Here is a 19,747-nt window from a genome sequence, read left to right as displayed (position 1 = left end):
AATTTTGATTGATTGATTGATTGATGTTCTTTGTGATCTGAGCACCTCAAATGTAGATTTGTCTGTCCATAACACTTTTTCCAATGTTCCTCTTGTCCAGTGTCTGTGTTATTTTGCCCATCTTAATCTTTCCTTTTTACTGGCCAGTCTGAGATACGGCTCTTTCAATTGCTGATACTCCAGATACTCAACAAGTCTAAAGAAGGCCAGTTTCATTGCTTCTTTAAGCAGCACAACAGTTTTCAGCTGTGCTAACATAATTGCAAAAGGGTTTTCTAATGATCAATTAGCCTTCTAAAATTATACACTTGGATTATGCCATTGGAACACAGGAGTCATGGTTGCTGATAGTGAGCATCTGTACGCCTATGTAGATATTACATAAAAAATCAAGCGCTTCAATAGCCATTTATACAATTAAAAAGTCTGCAATATATTTCTGATAAATTTTGTGTTATTTTAATGGACAAAAATGTGCTTTTCTTTCGAAAACAAAGACAACAAAGTGACCCCGAACTTTTGAATGGTAGTGTATATTACACTTTTTATCCTATCCCAATCTGCTGATGTCTGAATCACAATGATGGCTTTGTCTTTTCTCAACAACTTTACAGCAGGTCTGGTAAAGTCAAACATCTAAACATGTTTTCTCATAAAGCACATCTAGCCAAGCAGTTCTGCTTCTTATTACACTGCTCACTCCAGGAGAACATTTCCAGAAAACTCAGCATTTCATTTTACAAGCTCAGTGTGTGTGTGTGTGTGTGTGTATTTGTGTGTGTGTGCGCGTGTATGTGTGTGTTCAACGTACCTTCCACCACACCCCAGGGGTAAAGGCGACCCCTAAACTTGCGTCCTTTACTCTCAAATTGGATGTTGCTGCCAATCACAGCAAATGGGATACTGTCCTAAGGATAGATTGATTGACAGAGAAGACAGAAGGAGAGAGAGAGATGGAGGCAAAGACATTTCCATGTTTAAGACACGTTTCCCACATGGGTGGGAACCATTAAATCCCAAACATGTTACATAATTTCACCACAGGGAAAAGAGTTACTTTTAAATACTGCACACCCCAGTTTAAGAATCACCTTGAGCAGCTGGTCCTGCCGTTTAAACTCTTCGTCTTCATCAGAGTCACAGTCTGGGAACTGGTAGATGTTGATGCCAAAATGCTCAATCTCCTCTCGGATCTACACCAGTGAACACAAACAGACAGACAACCATAATGAACCTCAACATTATGGTACAGGTCAGGCATATAAACCAACATTAGACTATGTAGGACATATTGCATGGGTGAAATTCTTGAAAAAGGAATAGGAGCAGAACATCACTGGTAGAGACACAAATGTCTCACCTTCATCTTTTTCCTGCAGACCTCAGTGGGGGTGAGGCTGTCAGCTTTGGCCAGAACTGGGATTATATTCACCTTCTCATGCAGAGCCCTCATGCATTCCACGTCTAAAGGCCTTAGACTGGAGTCCCACACACAGACGTAAATAGTGGAAAAGCAGGTTTGCTGTGAGATAACAGTATCTATCTTATTCTTGTACCCAAAATGATAGAAGAGAGATTCATTGTGTTGCAATGGGTGTGTGCGCACACGTGTGCATGCCTGTGTCTGCGTAGTGTCTTACCCATGTCCGAAGGGAGAGATGAAGTAGAGACAGCAGTGGACTCTGTTATCCTGGATGTTCTTTCTGTTCAAGCCACTCTCATCTCTGAAGTACTGCTCAAACTGTTGGTCAATGTAGTCCTCTAACTCCTTCCAGCTGTGGAGAACACACACACAACACCACTCAGAGGAAACTACACATCTTGTTGTCACACATGATAATAAAAGTACACTTTCCAAGATGATGCCAGCAAATCGTCATGTGATCGTTGTGTTTATAGACTACATTACCCATGTACCTCTCTGTGTTGTTGACAGCGTCCCCAAACCCTGGTGTGTCTACGATGGACAGTCTGAGCTTCACTCCTTTCTCCTCGATACCCACGGTGTGTTTAGTAATGTATATAGTCTGTGTGATCCGCTCTACACACACACCCAGTACACACACAGATGGAAGATATGTTCTCTAAAAAGACATTTTGTAAATCGGGTCTGGATAGTTACACTACAGACGAATCCTGGCAATCAGATAGATTTTAAGGAAGCACTACATGGACTTCTCTCTGAATTGCTACTGCTGTACATACCTACAGGTATGTTACGGTCACAACATGCCATGCCTCCTTATAGTACCTAAAACTTCTAAACAGCAGAAGGCAGTGCTTTCTCCCAAAAAGCTCCACTATTGTAGAATAATCTGCTGATTATTGTGAAATCTGGGGTTTATGAGTTCCGCTGCTAGGACTGTCCTCTAGCACAACACCTCACCACTCAGGAAAAGTGTCTCTGGACACCCTCTCAATACCTAGTTGTTATGTTGCAATATGTTACATCCCAGGGGTCTAGAGTCAGTCTGAATTCTATGCTGAGGTATTGTTTTGTTTTCTCTGGTGTCCTGTTAAATCTTAAGAGGACCTGAGGTCCCTGTCCAAAGACAACCTGGTGGTCCATGCAGCAGATCTGGATTCTGCCTAAACACTTCGAATACAATCAGTCTGTATTGATTGACCTGCTGACCATCTGAACTGACCACCATGTAAAATATCAATGTAGCCCAAAAAGATCATGTACTTTTACTTTCTTCTTCTGATAAAGCCAGAAGACAATGGCCACCCCTCAGAGTCTAACTACTCCATAGATTTCTTCTTAGGTTACGACCCTAACTCCCATCTACTGTGCATTCATTTCTTGAATATTTTTTTGCAGTTTGGGGTTTTAGACTGGGTATCTGTAACTGCTGATGTCAAAAGGGCTTTATAAAATACATTTAATTGACTGATTGGGTTCCTAACCTTTTTCACACAGGGAAAAAAATTCACATACAGGTGCAGGTGGAAAAGTTCATTTTTTCCGTAATTCTAATAAAATAAGTGACACCTTCATATATTCTAGATTCATTACACAATTTCAAGCCTTTTTTGTTTCAGTCTTCATGATTACAGCTTACAGCTCATGGAAATTTAAAATCTAGTATCTCAAAATATTAGTATAAAATATGTATAATACAGAAATGTCAACCTGAGAAAGGCTCTAATCAGCTAATTAACTCAAAAAACCTGCAAAGGTTTCCTAAGTATGTTAATTTAAGCACTCAATAGGGGCTTCTTTTGCACAAATTACTGCATCAATGCGGCATGGCATGGAAGCAATCAGAATGAGTTGGCTGGCCAATCAAGCACAGTAATACCATGGGCAGCAAACCAGTTACCAGTCGTTTTGGCACTGTGGGCAGGTGGCAATTCCTGCTAGAAAAGGAAATCAGCATCTCCATAAAGCTTGTCAGCCGATGGAAGCATGACCTTGATTTCTAAATGAAATGCAAAATTTACTTTCATCTGAAGAGAAAACTTTGGACCACTGAGCAACGGTCCAGTTAATTTTCCCCTTCGCCCAGATAAGACGCTTCTGACGTTGTCTCTGGTTCAGGAGTGGCTTGACACAAGGAATACAACACTTGTAGCCCATTTCCTGGACAGCCTCAGTCCACTCCTTGTGAACCTCCCCAAAGTTCTTGAATTGGCTTTGCTTGACAATCCTCTCAAGGCTGCGGTCCTCCCTGTTGATTGTGCATCTATTCCTAACACACCTTTCCCTTCCAGTCAACATTCCATGAATATGCTTTGATGCATGATATTCTGTGTCTTACCCTCATCATGGAGGGTGTCAACAAGTGTCTTCTGGACAACTGTCTAGTGAGCAGCCTTTGCCATGATTGTAGTTGAATGTGCCCTCGTGGCTCAGGGAGTTATTTTGCTGATTAGAGCTCTTTCTGGTCATCATTTCTGTATTGTAAATTTTTTACTCTAATATTTTGAGATACTGGACTTTTGATTTCCATGAGCTGTAAGCTGTAATCATCAAGATTGAAACAAAAAAGGCTTGAAATGTTTCGCTTTATGTGTAATGAAGCTAGAATATATGAAGGTGTCACTTTTTGATTTGAATTACTGAAAAACTTTTCCATTATTTTCACATTTTTGGAGATGCACCTGTATTTCCCCTATTTTACATCTCTTTCATTAAAATATATATTTTTTTACTCTTTAAATCAGGTAAGAGCCAGCACCACTCTGGAAGCATACTTGCCCAATTTTAAGGGCACATCCCCTTTGTTGGCGACACCTGCATTCTCCCATCTCTGGAGAGATACTCTGAAGCTCTACCAGAGGGGCCATTGAAAATTATTGATGTTTCGAAACTTTTTCCATTTCACAATGATGGAACGCACTGTGCTCAGCTTTCAGTGCTTCAGCAATTTATTTTTATTTTCCCCAGATCTATGCCTTCAAATTATTTTCCTTGGACTTCATGGCTTGGTTTTTGCTCTGACATGCACTGTGAAGTGTGGGGCCTTACATAGGCAATTGTGTGCCTTTCTAAATCATGTCAAGTTCTAGAGACATCTCAAAAGGACTTTGTAGTCCTTGAAGTGTCATTGCAAAGAGTCTGAATTTTCATGTACATATTAGTAATTTCAGTTATCTTTAATATATTGGCACAAATTTGCTTTGTCATTATGGGGTATTGTGTTTAGATGGATGGCAAATGTTTTTGTCTATAACACAACAAAATGTAACAAACGTAAAGGAGTCTGAATGTTTTCTGAAAGCACTGTACATGTGATTTTGACTTACCCTCCGCATTCAGCACTTTCCTGTCTTTATAGAGGTCTGTGAGGAACAGACTGTTGACCAGAGTGGATTTACCCAGGCCAGACTCTCCTAGACAGAAAGAAACAGAGAGGACAGATAGATAAAAAGTGAAAGAGGGGGGTCTAGCGATTGCTGAAACGTGTAATGCCATCGCATAGTGGTTAAAGACAGTGCCTCTCATGTGGAAGACCTAAGTTTGAATCTATTGAGAGCAACAACATTAATTATTTATGGTCGATTCCACAATTCTCTCGTCTTTTCACTTGATGAAAAAGTTAGTTATTGTTGCCTTTGTTGATAGTTATTGTATAAATATCATTCATGAATGAAAGAAAAAAGTATGTTGTTATGCCATGAAAGAAAAAATACGTTCTTAGACCATGAAATGAAATAGCTTTGGCCGACTCGCTAGCAATTGCTAAATTCTTATGACTATTCCAGTAAGTTAGTAGATACCAGTAAAGCTTATTACTGGCTAATACGCTGTTCAAACGGCCAGTTGTAAACGCAATACATAGTAAGAAACGTTAGTCAGTTTAACTGTATCAATGTCATTCACGAATGGCCATTTAACCATTAAAACGGTCAGTGGCAAAAGACAATTTGTTCAGGATAGAGAGAAGAGGCTATACTGACACCCAGCAACTGTACAGCTCTCTGGTGTAGTAGTTAATGACACAGCCTTTCACGCAGGTTACCCAGGCAACATTTTCTATTGCGGGCAGGCTGTACTAGGCTTGCCTGGTTTCTTGTTTCTTTGTTTCCATGTTTTGTTTTATGATTGTTCCATTCTCTTATGAACTACAGTTTAATGTGAATCTAATAAAAATGTTATGTGTGTTTTGCCTGCTCACTCAGGTTCTGACGGAACTGGTGTAACTGAGTCACATGCTTTTTCAGTTCTGCCCACGTTTTCTATAGGATTGAGGTCAGGGCTTTGTGATGGCCACTCTAATACCTTGACTTTGTTGTCCTTAAGCCATTTTGCCACAACTTTGGAAGTATGCTTGGGGTCACTGTACATTTGGAAGACCCATTTGCGACCAAGCTTTATCTTCCTGACTTATGTCTTGAGATGTTGCTTTAATATATCCACATAAGTTTACCATCTATTTTGTGAAGTGCATCAGTCCCTCTTGCAGCAAAGCACTCACACAACATGATGCTGCCACCCCCATGCTTCCGGGTTGAGATGGTGTTCTTTGGCTAGCAAGCCTCCCCCTTTTTCCTTCAAACATAACAATGGTCATTATGCGTCTCCTTTCTGAGCGGCATGAGGGCTGCATGTCCCCATGGTGTTTATACTTGCATATTATTGTTTGTACAGATGAACGTGGTACCTTCAGGTGTTTGGAAATTGCTGCCAAGGATGAACCAGACATGTGGAAGTCAACAATTATTTTGCCGGACCACGTAAGTGGAGCCGTCCTAGAAGAGCGATTGTCTCTTACTGACTGACTGAGTGCCTGCCTGACTGACTGACTGACTACCCCTTGTTAAATAGCGTAGTGGTTAAAGAGGCGGACTATGGAACAACAGGTCCCAACTTTGACAGACAAAAACTTTGTTGGCTACAACCTTCTGTTGCTACTAAAACCTAAAATATAAAATTTCTGGTGGCTTTGTTCAGGATAGACTAAAACTTCGCTGGGTACACGATTCTCTCGTCTTTTCACTTGATGAAAAAGTCAGTTATCGTCATCTATATTGATAGCTATTGTATTAATGTCATTCACAAATGGCTAATAAGCTGTTAAAATTGCCAGTTGCAAAAGCCATACAGTTCATAGATACAATTTGTTGTGGAGAGAAACTTAATTAGAAACGTTACTCAGTTTAACACAATCCTTTATGGTGTCTAGCAACAAATTGCTGGCTACTAAGCCTTAAAAACGGCCAGTGGGAAAAGGCTGGTTTCTTGTTTCTTGACTGATTTATTTTGATTTTCCCATGATGTCATGCAGGCACTGTGTTTGAAAGTAGGCTTTGAAATACATCCACAGGTACACCTCCAATTGACTCAAATTATGTTAATTTGCCTATCACAAGCTTCTAAAGCCATGCCATCAATTTCTGTAATTTTCTAATCTCTGTGAAGACACAGTCAACTTAGTGTATGTAAACCTCTGACCCACTGGAATTGTGATAAAGTGAATTAGAAGTGAAATAATCTTTCTATCTAAACAATTGTTGGAAAAATACTTGTGTCACACACCAAGTAGATGTCTTAACCGACAGGCCAAAACTATACACTCACCTAATGGATTATTAAGAACACCATACTAATACTGTGTTTGACCCCCTTTCACCTTCAGAACTGCCTTAATTCTACGTGGCATTGATTCAACAAGGTGCTGAAAGCATTCTTTAGAAATGTTGGCCCATATTGATGGGATAGCATCTTGCAGTTGATGGAGATTTGTGGGATGCACATCCAGGGCACGAAGCTCCCGTTCCACCAAATCCCAAAGATGCTCTATTGGGTTTAGATCTGGTGATTGTGGGGGCCATTTCAGTACAGTGAACTCATTGTCATGTTCAAGAAACCAATTTGAAATTATTCGAGCTTTGTGACATGGTGCATTATCCTGCTGGAAGTAGCCATCAGAGGATGGGTACATGGTGGTCATAAAGGGATGGACATGGTCAGAAACAATGCTCAGGTAGGCCGTGGCATTTAAACGATGCCCAATTGGCACTAAGAGGCCTAAAGTGTGCCAAGAAAACATCCCCCACACCATTACACCACCACCACCAGTATACACAGTGGTAACAAGGCATGATGGATCCATGTTCTCATTCTATTTACGGCAAAATCTGACTTTACCATCTGAATGTCTCAACAGAAATCGAGACTCATCAGACCAGGCAACATTCTTCCAGTCTTCAACTGTCCAATTTTGGTGAGCTCGTGCAAATTGTAGCCTCTTTTTCCTATTTGTAGTGGAGATGAGTGGTACCCGGTGGGGTCTTCTGCTGTTGTAGCCCATCCGCCTCAAGGTTGTGCGTGTTGTGGCTTCACAAATGCTTTGCTGCATTCCTCGGTTGTAACGAGTGGTTATTTCAGTCAAAGTTGCTCTTCTATCAGCTTGAATCAGTCAGCCCATTCTCCTCTGACCTCTAGCATCAACAAGGCATTTTCGCCCACAGGACTGCCGCATACTGGATGTTTTTCTCTTTTCACACCATTCTTTGTAAACCCTAGAAATGGTTGTGCGTGAAAATCCCAGTAACTGAGCAGATTGTGAAATACTCAGACCGGCCCGTCTGGCACCAACAACCATGCCACGCTCAAAATTGCTTAAATCACCTTTCTTTCCCATTCTGACATTCAGTTTGGAGTTCAGGAGATTGTCTTGACCAGGACCACACCCCTAAATGCATTGAAGCAACTGCCATGTGATTGGTTGATTAGATAATTGCATTAATGAGAAATTGAACAGGTGTGTTAACTTGAAATCTGTGAAATGGCTGAAAAAAAAGATTATTGTATGTAATCTTCAGACTTCAACTGTAAATAATTTGTTTTGAAAATCACAATCAGCTAGCTACAGTTTGCGCCAGAGACAGATGTCTCACCTGCTACCATAAGCGTGAAGGCGAAGCCCTTCTTCACGGACTTCCTGTGTACCTGGTTGGGCAGAGTGGCAAAGCCAACATACTCCTTGTCCATGTCCTATAGAGATTACAGAGAACACAAAATTCGAACACACCACCAACAATTGATCTATGTTGGCGATATTGATTTTGGAACATTTGTGCAACCATCAATCTAACTAAAAACAGACAAATGACACCCTGGGAACGCTTAAGGAAACACACCTCGGCAGAATCGTATGGGTCAAAGCGCCCCCATGGGCTCCGTGGTCGGGACTGAGGGGAGGAGTCCATGGACTGTGACCCAGAGGTCAGCTGGTGCATCCTCGGTTGCAGAGGCTCAAACTCTTCGTCCAGGAAGGCACAGCTTGGCCTAGGGGGGGCAGAGGGAGGGGGCCCACCAGGGCAGGGTCGGGGGAGAAATGGTGTCCCAGCAGGTGTGTGTCCGGGTCGCCCTACCCAGGGCCCGGTTGCCTCTGGTTCTCGGTCAATGACAGGTGCGTGGCATCCTGAGATTGCTTGTTGATCCCCAGATGCAACCTGGGAAGGGGGAACGGGCGGAAGTTCTCTCATGGCGTAGACTAGCTCAGTGTCCTCCCTGACCTCCATAGATAGGCTGGATAACTTGGGGAGAAGGATGAGAGGGACATAAAGCCAGATATCAACCAGGGCAGCAATTAGCCAAGATAATCTGACCAGTAACAAAAGACTGCAAGATTAAATCGCTGAGCTGGCAAGGTGAGACATCTGTGTTTGTCCCTGAGCAAGGCAGTTAACCCCTATTGCTTACCAGATTATTGGTTAAAAAAATAGCATGAACAACATACAAATCAGAACAGCAGAGGTAAACTAGGACATGCTGGACACCTAAGGTCTTTACTGTTAACATACATCTTGCTGTTTTAATTTAAAGGTCATGAACATATGTAAAGAAAATCTTTTTGAGTAAGGCCATTGACTCATAAGTATTCTACAACACCCAAGGTGCTTTTTCCAACCTATGATGGGTGTATTATGTCAGGCTAGCTACTGTCACTGCAAAAGGTTATACCATATCGGTACTAACTAAACAATAACAAGTATTGAATTCAATTGCACAGGGGCGGTGAAATGTAAAGGCTTGCCTTTATCCTTGCACGTGACCCTGAACTATGGTCCCGTTATGTCATTAAGGTCACTGTCTGAATCCTGTCATGGTACATGGGTTAGGAGAGCAGTGTGGAGCAGTAAGGCAGTTTGAGCCAGGCCTCTACCCTAACAGCTCTTGTACAATATCTCAATTCAGTATACTTTGGCATCTAAGATAAAGTACATATGTACAAACTCTCAGATTCCACACTAGGTATATCTACAGATATGGGAGATTCTACACAGTGTCCACCTGGTTACACTCTCCAGAGTCTTATTCCAGTTAGACCTCAAAATCCCCCTGGGACATTAGATTGTGTGTGGTCTCTAGGTATGGAAGGCCTTTGTAGAGTAAACTGATCAACAGGACTCTCCAGCTTGTGCCACACTAGCCAACCATATAATTGGGAAATGAATTCTGGCATTGTTGACTTAAATAGGAATGCCTAAACATTGTAATTATAAGGGCTCAATGTTCTAGATTCTGCCTGTCACCTCTAATTACCCACAACCGTCTGCTACAGGATTAACACTAGGCCACCTCTAATGCTGATCTCCAGTAAGAGGGTGGGGGGTTGGAGCACACACGCATGCACAGCCACACACAAACACAAACACTTTATAACGAATCTGAATATACAACAAATATAGGTGTATCCTGAATTCCTACCTGATCGTCTGAACAGGGTGCACAATATAGACCCGTGGAAAGGGTTGAAGAGTATAATGGAAAGACAAAAAGTTATGTTGAGTAAATAACTAGATTTTTGATTACTGTTAAACCATCAAAACACGGCTTTAATAATGAAGAATAGAAAATATGTATGCTCATCAAATGCACAAAACAAATCAACTCATAATGTAAGTCGGCCTGGATAAGAGCATCTACCAAATTACGTAAACATAAATTGATCCAACATTATGCAAGAACTACAAGTTAAAAAAATTTGTAGACTACGCTCTGTTCTGTAAAAACAATGAACAATATAAACGGAATAGACTGAACCTCGGAATTACCAGGTTTAATGTTGCTGCGAAACCTAACAGGCGACGACATGTGGTCCATGGTGCGGTGCGCTGTCAGCCCGTCATCAGACGCAAGGTTTTTCTTCCGTCGAAAATCACAACCCTGGCGTGCACAACTTACCTGAATGCTGCGTTTATGTAACAACAATGCAATCGTTCTGAAAACAATGAAAGCCTACTGTAGACTCGGGTCATTATATACACTATGATTGATATCGTGTCCGGCAAGGTACAGCCAGGTCCTACAGGGCAGCCAGAAAAACTTGCAGTGACGTATTTACATACTACACGAGCTTCTGATGCTGGTCTACTCTTAAAATTGTTAGATGCATTTGCGGCTTTTGTTGTTAGCGTTTCAGATTAATTTGAGCCAAATCGAATGTATGGTGAATCCTGTATTGTGTGCTTTTGGAGTCATTTTTATTGAATGCATGGCTGAACGATCAATACTCCATCCGCGTAACGTCTATATTTCCAAAGTGCTTGTATAGAGTACCACTCAAACGTTTGGACACACCTGTTCATTCAAGAGTATTTCTTTATTTTTACTATTTTCCACATTGTATAATAATAGCGAAGACATAAAATCTATGAAATAACACAAATGGAATCGTGTATGATCAAAATATATTCGTATTTTATGTTCTTCAAATTAGCCACCCTTTGCTTTGATCACAGCTTTGCACACTTTTGGCATTCTCTAAATTATCTCATGAGGTGCACACCTGGAATCCATTTCCAACATATGCTTGGAATCGAGTTCCCACATATGCAGAGTACTTGTTGGCTACTTTTCCTCCACTCTGCTGTCCAACTCATCCCTAACCATCTCAGCTGATTTGAGGTTGTGTGATTGTGGAATCACTCTCCTTCATCAGATAGCCCTTACAAAGCCAGAAGGTGTATTTAGGGTCAATATTCTGTTGAAAAATGAATGATAGTCCCACTAAGCACAAACCAAATGGGATTGCAAATTTCTGCAGACTGCTGTGGTAGCCATGCAGGTTAAATGTTCCTTCAATCCAAAAATCCAAAAACAGTGTCACCAGCAAAGCACCCCCACACCATCACTCCTCCTCCATGCTTCACATTGGGAATCACACATGCACAGATCATCCATTCATCAATTCTGGGTCTCACATAGACACAGCTGTTGCAGTCACTCTCATTATTTTCAAACAGCAATTTAAATTTGATTGGACAAATTATGCATATCAGAATGCTTTCATTGGCTTAGCAAAAACAAGGGACTACAATTTTCTCCCAATTTTCTTCTGCATAATTATCCTGTTTTTAGGAAATGTACAAATTATTTGAAATCATAATAATGTGAAACATTGGTATAATATCAAGTTAATATCAAGTCAAATATAAAAAAAAAACATTTACATTAAGTCATTTAGCAATTACTTTCTTTTATCCAAAGCAACTTACAAGTGAGGCTTACAACAATCATAGCGTTGTAGGTCATGGCTAGGGTTTGTCTAGGCATTTCTATGTGCCTGGGGGCCACAGTCAGAGTCTGACCAAAGTGGTGCCCTCAGGCATCTGGGCTCCACTTTTTATTGGCCCTAATTAGTGGCAGCCACCCCGTGTTGCCTCTAATTGGGGACCATATTTGAGTTGCCATTTTGGTAATTAATGTTTTGGATCACTGTTTGTGCCAGTAGCATTTTAGTTTGCGGTCTACTTATCCTTTTGTTGTTTTGGTTCATGTTGAGAAGTAATAAAAGGATTAAACGAAAAAGTTAATCAAGGATGTTTCCCTACTCTTGCTCTGCTCCACGTGTCCTGCCTCACCTGCAATGTGACAAGCATACAACTATTACAATACTACTAAATTATTGATTATTATTATTGGCTCACATTCATGGCAATATATATATATATATATATATATATATATATATATATATATCCATCCATCTTCTTCCGCTTATCAAGCCACCTCAGCTGACCCCTCTTGATGCGAAGGAGCAGCGGCTCTACTCTGAGCTCCTCCCGGGTGACCGAGCTTTTCACCCTATCTCTAAGGGATCACCCTGTGGAGAAAGCTAATTTCAGCCGCCTGTAACCAGGGATCTTGTCCTTTCGGTCATGACCCAAAGCTCATGACCATAGGTGAGAGTAGGAACGTAGATTGACCGGTAAATCGAGAGCTTCGCCTTCGACTCAGCTCTTTCTTCACCACGACAGACAGACACATCGACCGCATTACTGCAGAAGCTGCACCGATCCGTCTGTCAATCTCCTGTTCCATCCTTCCCTCACTCGTGAACAAGAACCCTAGATACTTAAACTCCTCCACTTGAGGCAGGCACTCTCCACCAACCCGAAGTGGGCAAGCCACCCTTTTCCGACTGAGGACCATGGCCTCGGATTTGGAGGTACTGATTCTCATCCCCACCGCTTCACACTCGGCTGCAAACCGTCCCAGTGCATGCAGAAGGTTCTGGTTTGATGGGGCCAACATGACAACATCATCCGCAAAGAGCAGAGGGTATAGAGCTGGTCCAGTGTTCCACGGCCCGGACAAAAACCACACTGTTCCTCCTGAATCCGAGGTTCTACTATCGGCCGTATTCTCCTCTCCAGTACCCTGGCATAGACTATCCCGGGGAGGCTGAGAAGTGTGATCCCCCTGTAGTTGGAACACACCCTCCGGTCTGCCATCCCAGAGGCACTGTCCCCGACCGCCACGCAATGTTGCACAGGCGTGTCAACCAAGACAGCCCCACAACATCCAGAGACTTGAGGTACTCAGGGCGGATCACATCCACACCGGTGCCTTGCCACCAAGGAGTTTCTTGACTACCTCTGTGACTTCAGCCCGGGTGATGAACGAGTCCACCTCTGAGCCCTCATCCTCTGCTTCCTCAATGGAAGACGTGACGGCGGGATTGAGGAGATCCTCGAAGTACTCCTTCCACCACCCGACGACATCCCCAGTTGAGGTCAACAGCTGCCCACCTCTACTGTAAACAGCATTGGTAGAGCACTGTTTCCCTCTCCTGAGGCGCCGGACGGTTTGCCAGAATCTCTTCGAGGCCAGCCGATAGTCCTTCTCCATGGCCTCACCGAACTCCTCCCAGGCCGAGTTTTTGACTCTACAACCACCCGGGCTGCAGTCCGCTTGGCCTGCCGGTACTCGTCAGCTGCCTCAGGAGTCCCACAAGCCAACCAGGCCTGATAGGACTCCTTCTTCAGCTTGACGGCATCCCTTACTTCCGGTGTCCACCACCGGGTTCGGGGATTGCCGCCTCGAAAACCCACACCAGTGTGGTTCCAGAGCCCAAGCCGTGCGTAGAGGTGATCCTGACTATCTCTAGTCGGAACCTCTCAACCTCACGCACGATCTCAAGCTCCTTCCCCGCCAGCGAGGTAACATTCCACGTCCCTAGAGCTAGTTTCCGTGTCCAGGGATCGGGTTGTCGAGGCCCCCGCCTTTGACTGCCGCCCGATCCTCTACGCACCGACCCCTTATGGTCCCTCCTGCAGGTGGTGAGCCCACGGGAAGGCGGCCCCATGTCGCTCCTTCGGGCTGAGTCCGGCCGGACCCCGTGGGGAAAGGTCTGGCCACCAGGTGCTCGCATACGAGCCCCAACCCCGGGCCTGGCTCCAGGGTGGGGCCCCGGCTGCGCCATACCGGGCGACGTCACGGTCCTCAAAATGTTTATCATCATTAAAGGGTTTTGAACCGCTCTTAGTCTGACCCGTCACCTAGGACCTGTTTGCCTTGGGAGACCCTACCAGGGGCATATAGCCCCAGACAACATAGTTCCTAGGGTCACTCGGGTACTCAAACCCTTCCACCACGTTAAGGTGGCAGTTCATGGAGGGGATATAAGCCACATTGTCTTGCACATATATATGTATGTATGTATATACATCTCTGGGAGAAGAAAAAAGAGACCACTGCAAAATTATCAGTTTCTCTGGTTTTATTATTCATAGTAATGTGTTTTATGCTATAAAATACTGACAACAATACTCCCAAATTCCAAATAAATATATAGTAATTTAGAGTACTTACTTGCAGAAAATAACAACTGGTCAAAATAACAAATAAAAACATTGTTTTCAGACCTCAAAGAAAAAAAAATCATATTCATTTTTCAACAACAAAATACTAATGTTTTAACTTAGGAAGAGTTCAGAAATCAGTATTTGGTGGAATAACCCAGATTTTTTATCACAACTTTCCGTCTTGGTATGCTCTCCACCAGTCTGTCACATTGCTGTTGAGTGACTTTATGTCACTCCTGGTAACAAAAATTCAAGTAGCTCGGCTTTGTTGGATGGCTTGTGACCATCCATCTTCCTCTTGATCAAATTCCAGAGGTTTTTATTGGGGTTCAGGTCTGGAGATTGGGCTGGCCATGACAGGGTCTTGATCTGGTGGTCCTCCATCCACACATTGATTGACCTGGCTGTGTGGCATGGAGCATTGTCCTGCTGGAAAAACCAATTCTCAGAGTTGGGGAACATTGTCAGAGCAGAAGAAAGCAGGTGTTCTTCCAGGATAACCTTGTACTTGGCTTGATTCATGCATTCTTCACAAAGACAAATCTGCCCGATTCCAGCTATGCTGAAGCATCCCCAGATCATCACTGATCTATCAAATTTCACAGTGGGTGCGAGACAATGTGGCTTGTAGGCCTCTCAAGGTCTCTGTCTAACCATTTGATGACCAGGTGTTGGGCAAAGCTGAAAATCCTTATTGTCTTTTGCAAACTTCACCCTGGCTCTTCTTTGCTTCTCATTGATGAAGGGCTTTTTTCTAGCTTTGCACGACTTCAGCCATGCCAATAGGAGCGTGTTTCAAACCGTACTCCCCATGCACTTCACCCCAGCTGCTGTTTGCCATTGTTTTTGTTGGTCACTTGATGTCATCCTACAGTTGTTGAGTGACATTCAAATGAGTTGATGGTCATCTTGGTCAGTGGACAGTCTTTTCGCCCTCTGCCAGTCTGTAGCTTTGTTGTCCTCAATGTCTGTTGCTCGACCTTGTCCTTATGAACCGCTGTCTTTGAGATTTTCAGGATGGAACCAACCTGACACTCACCGTATCCCTCTGCCAGTAAAGCCAGAATTTAACCCTTCTTTTCCTCACTCAAAGCTTTTCTTTTCAACTCTTTTGTCATGCTGAGTAGTTATTATTTTATTCAAATTACCTTTGAAGTACTACTTGCACTGTATTTGCCATCCAGCTGGTCCTATTGCAAGAGGATAGTGATGACCAGAGCAGTGGTTTTTATAATTTTCCTCATTAAATTTGATATGGTTCAGGTAATCACCTAATCCATACCTCATTAAGTAAAATGTGTTGGAATTTAACAGACACTGGAATGGAATGGCTGCCATACATGTAGAGATGCTGATTTTAGTAGAATTAGGAGTGGTCTCATAAATATATACAGAATATATATACACTCACCTAAAGGATTATTAGGAACACCATACTAATACTGTGTTTGTCCCCCCTTAATTCTATATGGCATTGATTCAACAAGGTGCTGAAAGCATTCTTTAGAAATTTTGCCCCATATTGATAGGATAGCATCTTGCAGTTGATGGAGATTTGTGGGATGCACATCCAGGGCACGAAGCTCCCGTTCCACCACATCCCAAAGATGCTCTATTGGGTGGAGATCTGGTGACTGTGGGGGCCATTTCAGTACAGTGAACTCATTGTCATGTTCAAGAAACCAATTTGAAATGATTCGAGCTTTGTGACATGGTGCATTATCCTGCTGGAAGTAGCCATCAGAGGATGGGTACATGGTGGTCATAAAGGGATGGACATGGTCAGAAACAATGCTCAGGTAGGCCGTGGCATTTAAACGATGCTCAATTGGCACTAAGTGGCCTAAAGTGTGCCAAGAAAACATCCCCCACACCATTACACTACCACCACCAGCCTGCACAGTGGTAACAAGGCATGATGGATCCATGTTCTCATTCTGTTTACACCAAATTCTGACTCTACCATCTGAATGTCTCAACAGAAATCGAGACTCATCAGACCAGGCAACAGTCTTCAACTATCCAATTTTGGTGAGCTCGTGCAAATTGTAGCCTCTTTTTCCTATTTGTAGTGGAGATGAGTGGTACCCGGTGGGGTCTTCTGCTGTTGTAGCCCATCCGCCTCAAGGTTGTGCGTGTTGTGGCTTCACAAATGCTTTGCTGCATACCTCGGTTGTAACAAGTGGTTATTTCAGTCAAAGTTGCTCTTCTATCAGCTTGAATCAGTCAGCCCATTCTCCTCTGACCTCTAGCATCAACAAGGCATTTTCGCCCACAGGACTGCTGCATACTGGATGTTTTTCCCTTTTCACACCATTCTTTGTAAACCCTAGAAATGGTTGTGCGTGAAAATCCCAGTAACTGAGCAGATTGTGAAATACTCAGACCGGCCCGTCTGGCACCAACAACCATGCCACGCTCAAAATTGCTTAAATCACCTTTCTTTCCCATTCTGACATTTATTTTGGAGTTCAGGAGATTGTCTTGACCAGGACCACACCCCTAAATGTATTGAAGCAACTGCCATTTGATTGGTTGATTAGATAATTGCATTAATGAGAAATTTAACAGGTGTTCCTAATAATCCTTTAGGTGAGTGTGTATATATATATATATATATATATATATATATATATATATATATATATATATACATACATACATATATATATATATATATATATAAAATATATATACTGTATATAAAACACAAACTAGTTTCCAAAAAAGTTGGGAAGCTGTGTAATATGTAATTAAAACAGTATGCAATGATGTTCCAATCATTTAAACACTATATTCCAAAGAAAATAGTACAAAGAAAATTTTTCAATTGTTGAAAATGAGAAAGGTTATTGATTTTAGAAAAATATATGCCCACATTAAATTTGATGCCAGCAACATGTTTTAAAAAAGATGGGACAGGGGCAACAAAAGACTAAAAAAGTTGTGTAATCCTAAAAAGAAATCTGGTGAAACATCTAACAACTTAATAGGATAATTGACAACAGGTTATTAACATGATTGGGTATGAAAAGAGCAGCCCAGAGAGGATGAGTCTTTCAGAAGTAAAAATGGGGAGAGGTTCACCACTCTGTGTAAGACTGCGCAGGCAAATGGTGCAACAATTTAAGAATAATGTTTCTCAATGTAAAAATTACAAAGAGTTTCATGATCTTATAATCTATGGTACATAATATCATTAAAAGATTCAGAGAATCCGGAGAAATCTCTGTATGCAAGGGTACAAGGCCGAAAACCAATAATGAATGGCTGTGATCTTTGGGCACTCAAGCAGTACTGGATTAAAAACAGACACGATTCTGTAGTGAAAATGACTGCATGGGCTCAGGAACACTTCCGAAAACACTTGTCTGTAGACACAGTATGTCACTGTATCTGCAAATGCATGTTAAATCTTAATCATGCAAAGAAGAAGACATATATAAACAAGATCCAGAAATGCTGTCCCTTTGTCTGGGCCCAAGCTAATTTAAGATCGACTGAGGCAAAGTGGAAAACTGTCCTGTGGTCTGACAAATCAAAATGTGAAATTATTTTTGGGAATCACCTTTGCCGCGTTCTCTGGACAAAAGAGGAGAGGGACCATTCGACTTGTTATCAGTGCACACTTGAAAAGCCGGAATCCATGATGGTATGGGGGTGCATTAGTGCACATGGCATGGGTGACTTGCACATCAGTGAAGGCACCACTAATGCTGAACAAATACAGGATTTGGAGTAACATATGCTGCCACCCAGATGACGTCTTTATCAGGAAAGGCCTTGCTTATTTCAGCAAGACAATGCCAAACCATATTCTGCATGTATCACAACATGGTGGCTCTGTAGTAAAAGAGTCCGGGTGCTAAACTGTCCTGCCTGCAGTCCAATCCTTTCACCCATTGAAAACATTTGTCGTGTTATGAAATGAAAAATACGACAAAGGAGACTCTGAACTGTTGAGCAGGTGAAATTCTATACCAAGCAGGAATAGGAAAGTATTTCACTTTCAAAACTACAGCAATTGTTCTCTTCAGTTTCTAAATGCTTACAGAGTTGTGTTATAAGAATAGGTAATGTAACACAATGTTAAACATGCCCCTGTCCCAGCTTTTTTTTATGTCTTTATGTATTTTTCCAAAAACAATACAATTTCTCAGTTTCAACATTTGATATGTTGCCTTTGTACTATTTTCAATTAAATACAGGGATAAATGATTAGTACATCATTGCATTCTGTTTTTATTTGCATTTTACACAGCCTCACAACCTTTTTGGGAAATGGGGTTGTATAATATTAAATACATAATATAACATAGATCAAACATCAAAATCACGCTGATAGTTAGAGGCCCTGTTATTTGTTGTGGCGGGACAGTGGGACCCGTGTATAGGCTATCGAGGGACCCTGGTATGGGTTATGGAAGAGGGGCCATAATATGGTTTGTGGAGGAGTCCTGGTAAGAGTTGAGATGGAGCTGGGGGGCCCTGATCTGGAATGGGTTGAGATGTAGCTGAGGGGCCCTGGTATGGGTTGAGGTGGAGCTGCTGAAGAGTCCGCATATTCAAGTGCTATTGTTCAATCTACAATTTGCATTCACAGTAGATTGTCCCAGGGGCCTCTGACCATTAGGGGACTCTGGGTGCTTTGTAGCCCAAGCCCCCAACTAGTCAGAGACCCCTTGGCCCAGGCCCCATTTGTCCAGTCTATAATTCAGCCCTGCCTTCAGTAGTGGTTTCTTTGCAGCAATTCGACCATAGAGGACTGATTGATGCGGTCTTCTCTGAACAGTTGATGCTGAGATGTTTTATCATAAAGCTTGATGGTTTTGCGACTGCACTTGCGACTGCACTTAAAGAAAGTCCTCAAAATTTTCCGCATTGATTGACCTTTATGTCTTAAATACTTTGATGTTAGGACAGCCAAAACGTGTGAAACCTTGTTTGGTCTCTCTAGTTTGAACTATCATGGTGGTATTGTTTTCTAGCTTGATCAGTTTAGATCTGTCCTTATTTGAATAAGTGAAACTCAAATGTGCAAAATCGAATTCCTGAACAGAGCAAACATGTAAATCTGTCTCTGTGCAAAGCAGTTGATCTTAATTGCTGTAGAGTAAATGAGAATGCCAATTCACCTTTTTTTTTTCTCACCATAAAAACGTCATAAATTGAAACAAGTTGATCTGACATCAGTAATTGC

At 42.2% G+C, this 19,747-nt stretch overlaps 1 protein-coding gene across 2 annotated transcripts in view; it reads right to left on the bottom strand.

Annotated features, from left to right (window-relative positions):
* Positions 1 to 10,838, bottom strand: part of sept4a (septin 4a) — a 28,518-nt gene extending 17,680 nt beyond the window's left edge. Inside the window, exons 1-10 of one of the 2 annotated variants that reach the window (XM_013132160.3) lie at positions 10,513 to 10,838; positions 10,166 to 10,173; positions 8,593 to 8,991; positions 8,350 to 8,446; positions 4,753 to 4,839; positions 1,918 to 2,041; positions 1,641 to 1,775; positions 1,361 to 1,478; positions 1,092 to 1,193; positions 812 to 908 (exon numbers count right to left, since the gene is read on the bottom strand). In XM_013132160.3, coding sequence (XP_012987614.2) covers positions 812 to 908; positions 1,092 to 1,193; positions 1,361 to 1,478; positions 1,641 to 1,775; positions 1,918 to 2,041; positions 4,753 to 4,839; positions 8,350 to 8,446; positions 8,593 to 8,991; positions 10,166 to 10,173; positions 10,513 to 10,561 — 1,216 coding nt within the window. In that variant the 5' untranslated portion in view covers positions 10,562 to 10,838. The remainder of the gene's footprint in view (positions 1 to 811; positions 909 to 1,091; positions 1,194 to 1,360; positions 1,479 to 1,640; positions 1,776 to 1,917; positions 2,042 to 4,752; positions 4,840 to 8,349; positions 8,447 to 8,592; positions 8,992 to 10,165; positions 10,174 to 10,512) is intronic. The other variant, XM_013132161.4, reaches the window with a different exon arrangement.
* Positions 10,839 to 19,747: the final 8,909 nt, after the last annotated feature.

This window comes from Esox lucius, chromosome 7 (genome assembly GCF_011004845.1).
Source record: "Esox lucius isolate fEsoLuc1 chromosome 7, fEsoLuc1.pri, whole genome shotgun sequence".
Classification (NCBI taxonomy): domain Eukaryota; kingdom Metazoa; phylum Chordata; class Actinopteri; order Esociformes; family Esocidae; genus Esox; species Esox lucius.
Note: the sequence above shows the minus strand (reverse complement) of the source record. Positions and strands in the feature narration are given on the sequence as shown.